Source organism: Haematobia irritans, chromosome 1 (genome assembly GCF_050003625.1).
Source record: "Haematobia irritans isolate KBUSLIRL chromosome 1, ASM5000362v1, whole genome shotgun sequence".
Lineage (NCBI taxonomy): Eukaryota > Metazoa > Arthropoda > Insecta > Diptera > Muscidae > Haematobia > Haematobia irritans.
The window spans coordinates 185113561-185124282 of NC_134397.1; the positions used below are offsets into that span (position 1 = coordinate 185113561).

The following is a 10722-nucleotide window of genomic DNA, read 5'->3' on the forward strand; positions in this document are numbered from 1 at the left end:
AGAACGAAAAATTCCCTCGGTTAAGCTCATCTCCTTAGGTGGTTTTGAAATTGCCGTCTTGAGATGATCGACACTTTGGTAATTTTTAGTGCCAACTTTACTCTTAAAAATGTTCTAAGCGCAAAAGTAGTTTTACATTCATGTTTTTTTTTCTTATTTTTAATTTTAAATTAATTTATTTTTATTTTAAATTAATAATTAACTAAATTTATTTTTTTACTTGTTTTTTCGTAATTTTAATAATTTTTTTCAATTGTTTTAATTATTGTGTATCTGTTTGTTTCAAATTCTATTAGTCAGTTATTAATGCTATTTATGTTACTTTTTTCTAGTTTTTAAGATCTTAATTTTTATAATTTTTAATTGTTGCTATGGTTTTGTAGATTTGGAATCCATATATGGCCTCGCGGCTCAGATTCGCCAAGATAATAAATAAATAAATAAAAGTCCAGCGAATTGAGATCCGGAGATTTTGAATGGCTATTGTGCGGTAGAAATGAAGCGAGAAACTGTGATACCACATGTGAACTTCTCTCTTATCAATGAGTACTGCCCGATGTTTAGCAGACAAGGGACCTCATTTTTATAGCCGAGTCCGAACGGCCTTTCCCTAAGAAGAACCACTTAGAGAAGCTTTGAAACACTCAGAAATGTCACCTGAATTACACACCCAGAGAAGGAATATGATCACCTCAAACATGTTTTAAGAGCAAAATGTTATTTTTGGGTGGTGACCATGTAACATGGTTTTCGCAACCATGTTATTTTCTCGGAAATCATGTATCTTATTTCGGCTCATTTTTTCAATATGTTTTGCATCCTTTCTCGCGATATATTCAGTTCACGAACAAATTTAGATTTGATCAAATCTGGCCTTCTCATTTCAGATAATTTCGGATGTTGTTACAGTTTTTGGACAATGCAACACTGCCAATATCGCAACGGACTTATCACATTTAAATGCTGCAACGATAGCCACTTGTAGATTTCTAGCCAAATATAAAGCAATCACACAATTATGCTTGAATTCAATCACGAATAACTTTATTTCTGAATGTAATAGATCAAAATACTTTTGTAAGCTTATAAATAGTGAAATGAACTGTCACTTGGCTGTCAGTTGTCAGACGAAATGATAGCAACCCAAAGTACGAGCCACCCTGTATATATGGTATCAGTGAATCCGTCTGTTGAAATCACGCTAACTTCCAAATGAATCTATCTGTCGGCTTGAAACTTGGCATAAGTAGTTGTTTTATAGGTCACCTTGGCTTGCGAGGCCAAAACCTCTTGCCTGTTTTTAAAGGGTGATACGGTAAAAACTTAGTCAATATAAACTTGACGTATTTCTTTCAATTTTGCATTTAAAAAACCTGAACACCCCTCATTTTGAAGGTGTGTGTGTGTAGAATGTTGCTCCTATTTTGATTTTGGAATTCACTCTTCAGTTGTCAAAATGCCGTCCAAGCAAGAAGAGCAGCGTATCAAAATTTTGCTCACGCATCGCGAAAATCCGAGCTACTCGCAGGCAAAGCTGGCAAAATCGCTAAAAGTTGCCAAATCAACCGTTACAAATGTAATTAAAGTATTTGGGGAACGTTTTTCGACAGCCAGGAAGTCTGGATCGGGGGGAAATCGAAAACCGGAAGCCGCTGAGACGACAAAGAGAGTTGCCGGTAGTTTCAAGCGAAACCCTAACCTCTCTCTCCGAGATGCCGCAAATAAGCTGGGTGTATCGTCTACAACCGTGCATCGAGCCAAAAAACGAGCCGGACTATCGACTTACAAGAAGGTAGTGACTCCAAATCGCGATGATAAACAAAATACGACGGCCAAAGCGCGATCCCGGAGGCTGTACACGACGATGCTGACGAAGTTTAACTGTGTGGTAATGGACGACGAAACCTACGTCGAAGCCGACTACAAGCAGCTTCCGGGACAGGAGTTTTATACGGCAAAAGGAAGGGGAAAGGTAGCAGATATTTTCAAGCACATAAAACTGTCAAAGTTCGCAAAGAAATATCTGGTTTGGCAAGCCATCTGTACCTGTGGCTTGAAAAGCAGCATTTTCATAGCTTCCGGGACTGTCAACGTGAAAGAGTGTTTGAATAAACGTCTGCTGCCTTTCCTGAAGAAACACGATTGTTCCGTACTGTTTTGGCCGGATTTGGCATCTTGCCATTACGGAAAAAAGGCCATGGAGTGGTACGCCGCCAACAACGTGCACGTGGTCCCCAAGGACAAGAACCCTCCCAACACGCCAGAGCTCCGCCCAATTGAGAAATACTGGGCTTTTGTCAAGCGGAACTTAAAGAAGACCAAAAAACTGCTAAGGACGAGGAGCAGTTCAAGGCAAACTGGCTTTCTGCGGCGAAGAAGGTGGACAAGTTGGCTGTACAAAATCTGATGGCAGGTGTCAAGCGTGAGGCCCGGCAATTCGGATTTGGAAAAGCGAAAGTCTAACTGAATATTTTTCCTGAATTTTATACTAATTGAACTTGAAAAATAAATTTAATTTGATTTTTTAAATAAACGATTTCACCGATTTACACGCGTTTTCCCTTGACCAAATTTTGACCGTATCACCCTTTAGTGACGAAGGTTGAGGCATCTCCCTTATTGCAAACTACCTAATTAGTACGCAAACTAAACTCTAGGAGTGATTCTCCTCTTGTATTAATGCCATCACTTCCACATATACTAACATATGATGTGTATTTGCATCGCATCCCATAATGAGTTTTGTCTTTGTTTTCAATGATTCCTCAACTAAGGTCTTAACGGCACATGGAGGCATCTCCCTATCATGTCCCATGTAGACCGAAGATACCCAATATCTGCATTTGGCTATTTCTAAACTGACAACGACAGTGTCTGCATTGCACATTAAAGGAAGCAGAAACAGGTTAGGCTCATTTTTAGCAATTATATAGGTTCGATTTACATCTTTACCAGTATACTGCAATAGTTTGAACCCCGAAGTACTTAATTCACATATTTTGTTTCTATAAACATATGGTTCTTGGATAAGAACTATATCTATGTCCCATTTTATTAGGAGATCTTTTAAGGCAGCACAAGTAGTCTTACAATGGTGAAGATTTATCTGGAGGATCCGTAGAACCATCGAGACCTTTAACAACCGTCACATCGATTGAAATCGAGTCATCTAGAATGTCCTCTTCACAGGTGACTCTCGCAATAACCATTGTTTCAATCTTGGTGAGTTTTAAGGCAGTAGAAACCTACTCTCTGCATCTTTGGCAACTCCCTCTCAAGAAAATCTGCTTATTTCTGATTCACACAGAGGCTTGTCCATTCTTGAATCATCTAGCTGATCGTTTTTATATACCTTCATCTGGATATAATGACAGTCATAACATACACGGCCCTGGGACTTTGCTAGATGTAGCAAAGACTGATGGCGTTTTCTTTTCGCGTAAAAAAATGCGCACCTTTTTTGCATTTGGCCAGGAAAATGTACTTATTTTCTAGGGAGCTACCGTGGTGCAATGGTTGGCGTGCCCGCCTTGCATACACAAGGTCGTGGGTTCGATTCCTGCTTCGACCGAACACCAAAAAGTTTTTCAGCGGTGGATTATCCCCTCTCAGTAATGCTAGTGACATTTCTGAGTGTTTCAAAGCTTCTCTAAGTGGTTTCACTCCAATGTGGAACGCCGTTCGGACTCGGCTATAAAAAGGAGATCCCTTGTCATTGAGCTTAACATGGAATCGGGCAGCACTCAGTGATAAGAGAGAAGTTAACCACCGTGGTATCACAATGGACTGAATAGTCTAAGTGAGCCTGAAATATCGGGCTGCCACTATTACTAACTAACTAACTGGGTTCTTTTCTAGAAAGACAGGTAAAAGTGCGAAAAGGCTTCGAATTCTGTTGTGAAAATAGTGCAACGTATAGAGGCAAATTGCGGGCATTTTCAACACTGCCGACAAACGATAGTTCCGCGATTGCCCTGTTTCCTCCTTTGAATTCTTTTCTTCGCGCTGAAATGATAGCATTTTTTTAGGTTGCTGGTAACATTTTAAAAATGCGCACTCTGTACAGACAAAATGAAGACAAATAAAAGAAGGAACCATGAGTATTCAATATAAGCACTTCATGCCGTCTTGGTCCATCCACTTTATCCAAACGGGCAACCTTCCAATCAGCTGTTGGAAGATCTGGATAGCATTCTTTCAGCCTATTTAAAATAGATTCAGGGTCAGGAGTGTTTGCAGGTATCCATGCATGTGCTTTAGGTCTAGAGCTGCTCTAGAGTTAGTCTTCTTCTTCTCGACTAACTCTAGAGCAGCTCTTTCCCAAACTTCACCAAATAAAACAGCTTTAAAACATTCTATAGACCTCTGGTCCTCAAATGCGATTACCTTAAATCGTCCTTGAAACCAACCAGCCTCTTGGTGTCGCATACTAGCGTGATGTTACTATACGCTTTGAAACCCCATGAAACAAATGGTCCATAATTAAATACTGACCCCATATAAATTATCAGATTTGACTCCTTGAGCCTTCTGGAAGAGCAAATTTCATCGGATCCGATACGTGATGTCTAAAATCCGGCATTTCCCCATGCTCCTGTAATTTCGAGGATCTCTCTTCTAGAGCCGAGCATGGCAGCCACCGTGGTGCAATGGTGAGCATACACAAGGTCGTGGGTTTGATTCCTGCTTCGACCGAATACCAAAAAATTTTTCAGCGGTGGATTATCCCACCTCAGTAAAGCTGGTGACATTTCTGAGGGTTTCAAAGCTTCTGCAATGTGGAACACCGTTCGGACTCGGCTATAAAAAGGAGGTCTCTTGTCATTGAGCTTAACATGGAATCGGGCAGCACTCAGTGATAAGAGAGAAGTTCACCAATGTGATATCACAATGGACTGAATAGTCTAAGTGAGCCTGAAATATCGGGCAGCCACCTAACCTAACTATCCTAACCATGGTTGACCGTGGGGAAACCCTTTTCCAAAACTTACTAAAGCTCTCGCTATCGTGTCGATATTGCTATGTCATGCAACTGCACTCTGAATAAAACTGTTCCTATTCATTTCATTCATCTCATTTCATTTCATTTACCCGCCTTTTAAATGTTTTGATTTACGAAATTTTCCATGAAAGAAGGAACGACTATTGTGGGAAATGTATTGTACTTCCCAAGATCTCATGCATCTTATGTCGAATAGCGTCAGCAATGGATTATCCCATATTAAAGAAAATCTATCTTCCAATGAATATTACTTTTGGCGAAATGAAATGTTTAAATCACAATGAAAATATTTTCTTAATATGGAATATGGATAGTAACTACTCTGATGACTCAGCTTAAAAATGTCTACTCTAGACTTCTTAACTTGTAATGACGAACCATTGCAACTCGGCCTCTTCTCCGTGTATTGCTACATAGAACTTTGTCCATTTGTAATGTGACAATGGTATTAAGATATCCAGGAGCAGACAACGATTACAAGCAATTGAACAATGTCAAGTCAGCAGTTAAAACATGTCTGCGACATTCAGTCAAAACAATGATTGGGTGGGTATATGAGGGTGGCTTTGGAGAACTAAATGGTGTGGTGGGTTGTAATAGAGGATATGAGTTTATGTTATGAACATTGTTTTACATTTCCTAATATCATATTTCAATGGCTTGTTCTGTAAGTCTCTGTATCATTGTTATTGTCCTTGTCTTTAGTATCCTGCTGCATGTGAACTCCCAACTAAGGGAAAAAGAGAAATATGAAAAATGTCTACGTTTGCAGAATTTAAACACTTAGCCATATGACAGGCAAATTATGAGAAAGACAGATATCCTGCCATCCTGCTGTTTGACGTGTCCCATACGACACTTGAAGTACATAAATAATTCCATATAGCTCCATTGTCGTCACACCTTCATACCGTTCCCATTTCCCACAAAATATGACTTGCTTTAAATTATGTAAATTCATTTTCTCTAAATGGTTGAATATACATAACCACACATCATTCCCCCCTGGAATGATGTGAACAATAAAGATAGAAATGTTACAAGACGGGTTTGCTAACCTTTTGGTGTGGTATGCTTGCACTTGGTTTACCATTCGCGAATGTCCTTGTGGTACAATCTCCGTAATTAGTTCATTATATAGGCAATTGCCTTTAAGAGACAAATTAGACTAGACTACAGTTAAAAACTTGAAATATACCAAATAGCCACGATTGTGGATACATAAGAGTTTCGGCCGAAACAAAAAAAAAAAAAATAGCGGAGTTTTCAGCGGCGGATTTTCCCACCTCAATAATGCTGGTGACATTTCTGAGGGATTCAAAGTTTCTCTAAGTGGTTTCACTGCAATGTGGAAGGCCGTTCGGACTCGGCTATAAAAAGGAGGTCCCATGTCATTAAGCTAAAATGGAATCGGGCAGCACTCAGTGATAAGAGAGAAGTTCACCAATGTGGTATCACAATGGACTGAATAGTCTAAGTGAGCCTGATACATCGGGCTGCCACCTAACCTAACCTAACCTAACCTAACAGTTGCCGATGACAAGGTACCTTGAAACTTTTTAACATTGTCTTCTACAGTGTAAGTACCCTACGGGAAATAGGTGCAAATTGCCACTGACGGACATATCACAGGACTGGTACCGGTGCTCCAGTTTGTCGCAATTTTAAAATAGTCATAATTTATTGATTTCCATACTCGCTTGAAATTACGATTATCAGAATAACCTAACATATTGTTCAAATAGTTCGAAAGTTTTTCACTTCTGATGTGATTCGTGCCAAAAAGGAAACAGATTCCAAATAGTTTGTCCTTGACTGGTTCATGTGTACCTGTCTATGAGGTGCTCCTACTAAATTGTCCCAGGACGTGTCCTTTTGAATGAGTCCAAGACGTGTCCTAAAGTGTAAATTTACCCCCACAATGACAAACCCACACCGAAAAAAAGTGAACTGTTTTATAGGAAGAATGAACTACCTCGCACGAAAATTGAACTAAATTTTACTTCACATTTTGAGATTTCCACAAAGTGTTGTTAAAACCAGGAATTTTTAATGTCCTGTTGTACTTTTTAACTGCAGTTCACGAAATTACATCATCTCATAGAAGAAAAAATTAACTAAAAGTACAGAAGAAAATCATTGGCGCCAAGTCATGACCATTTTAACCATATAGTAGTTCATTCTTACTATTTTTGGGAATCGTACGAAAATCTTCTTTTGCTTTAGTTCCTATTGAACTTATGTGTACGGTCATTGAACTTTATACTCACGTTTAGTTCATAAAATTTTTGAGACATACTTAAAAAAAGTAAGATTTCATTAAGCTGTGGAAAATTTCGATAAAAATAATAAAATTTAACTACAAGCAAATAAATTTTTCCCAATAAAAATAAGTTAAATTTAGCGTTACCTAGCAAAAAAGCGTCGCCAAAAAAGTAGTGAAAATGTTCTTTTTGGATCCCGGAGTGGTGCCAAATTGACGCAGAAACGATGAATTTAACATGGACTTGTCATAGGACGGATGCCCACCATTTCAGCAGCCGCTGCACTGAATTTGCATCACTTCTTAAGGTGTGAGGTGAATTCAGGGTTTTGGATGTGAATTAAGAATTGTTGGTATAATTTTGACAAATAAATAATTTTTTAATTTTTTTTATGATTTTTAATGCATTATAACAGGTTGGCTGATAAGTCCCCGGTCTGACACATAGCTGGTGTCGCTAGTATTAAATGCATATTATTTTTATATAGTACTAACCCTTCAAATGATTCGTGTCAAAATTTGACGTCTGTAAGCCAATTAGTTTGTGAGATAGAGGGTCTTTTGTGAAGCAACTTTTGTTATTGTGAAAACAAATGGAAAAAAAGGAATTTCGAGTTTTGATAAAATACTGTTTTCTGAAGGGGAAAAAACCAGTGGAAGCAAAAACTTGGCTTGATAATGAGTTTCCGGACTCTGGAAAATCAACAATAATTGATTGGTATGCAAAATTCAAGCGTGGTGAAATGAGCACGGATGACGGTGACGCAGTTGACGCCCGAAAGAGGTGATTACCGACGAAAACATCAAAAAATCCACAAAATGATTTTGAATGACCGTAAAATGAAGTTGATCGAGATAGCAGAGGCCTTAAAGATATCAAAGGAACGTGTTGGCCATATCATTCATCAATATTTGGATATGCAGAAGCTCTGTGCAAAATGGGTGCCGCGCGAGCTCATATTTGACCAAAAACAACAACGTGTTGATGATTCTGAGCGGTGTTTGCAGCTGTTAACTCGTAATACACCCGAGTTTTTCTGTCGATATGTGACAATGGATGAAACATGGCTCCATCACCACACTCCTGAGTCCAATCGACAGTCGGCTGAGTGGACAGCGACCGTTGAACCGTCTCCGAACCATGGAAAGACTCAAAAGTCCGCTGGCAAAGAAATGTCCTCTTTTTTTTGGGATGCGCATGGAATAATTTTTATCGATTATCTTGAGAAGGGAAAAACCATCAACAGTGACTATTATAGTTATGGCGTTATTGGAGCGTTTCAATGTCGAAATCGCGGCAAAACGGCCCCATATGAAGAAGAAAAGTGCTGTTCCACCAAGACAACGCACCGTGCCACAAGTCATTGAGAACGATGGCAAAAATTCATGAATTGGGCTCCGAATTGCTTCCCCACCCACCGTATTCTTCTGATCTGGACCCCAGCGACTTTTTCTTGTTCTCAGACCTCGATAGGATGCTCGCAGGGAAAAAATTTGGCTGCAATGAAGAGGTGATCGCCGAAACTGAGGCCTATTTTGAGGCAAAACCGAAGGAGTACTACCAAAATGGTATCAAAAAATTGGAAGGTCGGTATAATCGTTGTATCGCTCTTGAAGGGAACTATGTTGAATAATAAAAACGAATTTTGAAAAAAAAATGTGTTTTTCTTTGTTAGACCGGGGACTTATCAGCCAACCTGTTACTTCGTACTGATGAGATCTTAAAACAGCTTATAAAAGCCTATGACAACATTATTATTGAGAAGAAAGGGTATTATCATATCAGTTTCTTCGATAGAGAAGAGCTTAATTTGTTCCTTTTCCCCCAATAATTACGATGAATTTCTTAATGCCCGATAACAGGTGATCGATCGATTACAAAAAAATTCTATCATTAAAGATTCACTTTAAAATAAAATAAAATCCTACCTTTTAATTCCAATTGCTGGGGTTGTTGTTGTTTTGTATCCGACATCTGTTGTTGAGTTGACTCTTTTTTCTGCTGTTGTTGTTGTTGTTGTTGCTGCTGCTGCTCTTGTTTTTGTTTTATATCCAAAATTTGCTGTGTTTGTTGAGGCTGCTGCTGCTGTTCGGTAACTTTATGTTCCTGTTGATGATTTTCCTCTTTTAAAAGCTCCTGAGTTTGTTGCTGCATGGGTTTCTGGGTCTCCACTATGTCCTGCTTTTGCAAAGGAACCTCCTGTTTTGGTTGCTCCTTAACATTTGGTGTATCATCAAATGATAAAAGTGGAGCCTCTGCCGTAGCAGCTGGTACTGCAGCATCCAAGAGAGCAGAACCGTTATTCATAACATCCGCCATAGTACAGAGATGTTAGTGGAATTTCTTAGCAGAGATGAGAGTTAAATCGGTTTGTTTTGGTTGTACAAACACAAATTCACAGACAGCAATAGAGATTCTCTCGATATCTCTTAACTCACACACACACACGCTATCTAGCACTCTGGTTGATGCTTTTCTCAGTCGAGATAAATAGCGGAAGCTTAGAGTAAAAAAAGAGAGTAACAGAGGATGTGGTTGGAAATATGGATATTATAACGGTATGTGATGTATCAAGAGAATCCTTTGGACTTTGTTGTCTTAATTTTGTGTTAAGTGTATGTATATGCAAAGAAATTCTCTATTTGGATTTTCTATATTCGGTTTTTTTATACTCCTTCTTGCTGTTGTAAATTTATTGTACTTTTATTACAATAAATTATATAATTTGGTAGTTGTAAATAAATGGAATGATGTTGCACTTTATGGGATTTCCCTATTTTTCTGTTGTTATTGTTGTAGTTATTTAGATAAAAATCGAAAAGCTATAGCAAAGATTGAAGGCAAATTTTTACAAGAACTAATGAATACACACACAATACAAAAAAAAAGACGCACAAAAAAGAAATGAAATAATTTCGCAAATTTCATTGAAACTCATCTCTAGCCTCCTTTTATTCTCAAATACCTGAGATAATGAGGCATATGCAAAAGACGCAAAAAAGAAAAAAAGTGTAGTTGCTTTTTTCAATCTTGGCAAAGTGCAAAGGAAATTGTTTCAAGAATTGGATAATTATTTCATTTTTTATTTTGGACCGGTTTTCGCCGCTATATCTGCTTTAGTTTTATGACTACACAACGATTTATTATTTTTAAATATGTTTTATTTTCATTAGCGTGTTTTTCTTTTTTTGCTTCTAAACTATTTTTTGTTATTTTTTTTTTTTTTGTTTTTGGTATTTATGGCACCTCTTCTGGTTATGGTGAGATTATTTTCAGATGGGTTTTTTCCTTATTTTATTTCTTTTGTTAATATCTTTAAGCTGCTTATTTTTTTGATAGCCGCCGTTTAGTTTTTTTTTTCGTAAGGTTGTACCGTAATATCTGTTTAAGGTTTGTTATCTCGCATTCAACTGATTTTGTCTTCACCAGCGTACTGTTAATTAACGTTCGAAATGC

General features: G+C 38.1%; 1 protein-coding gene across 5 annotated transcripts in view; it reads right to left on the reverse strand.

Annotated features, from left to right (window-relative positions):
• Nucleotides 1-10722, reverse strand: part of tau (microtubule-associated protein tau) — a 205498-nt gene extending 194776 nt beyond the window's left edge. Inside the window, exons 1-2 of one of the 5 annotated variants that reach the window (XM_075292286.1) lie at nt 10640-10722; nt 9195-10088 (exon numbers count right to left, since the gene is read on the reverse strand). In XM_075292286.1, the coding sequence (XP_075148401.1) occupies nt 9195-9585 (391 nt within the window). In that variant the 5' untranslated portion in view covers nt 9586-10088; nt 10640-10722. Of the gene's footprint in view, nt 1-9194; nt 10124-10359; nt 10493-10512 lie in introns of those variants that run through there. The other 4 variants (XM_075292288.1, XM_075292284.1, XM_075292285.1 and 1 more) reach the window with 4 other exon arrangements.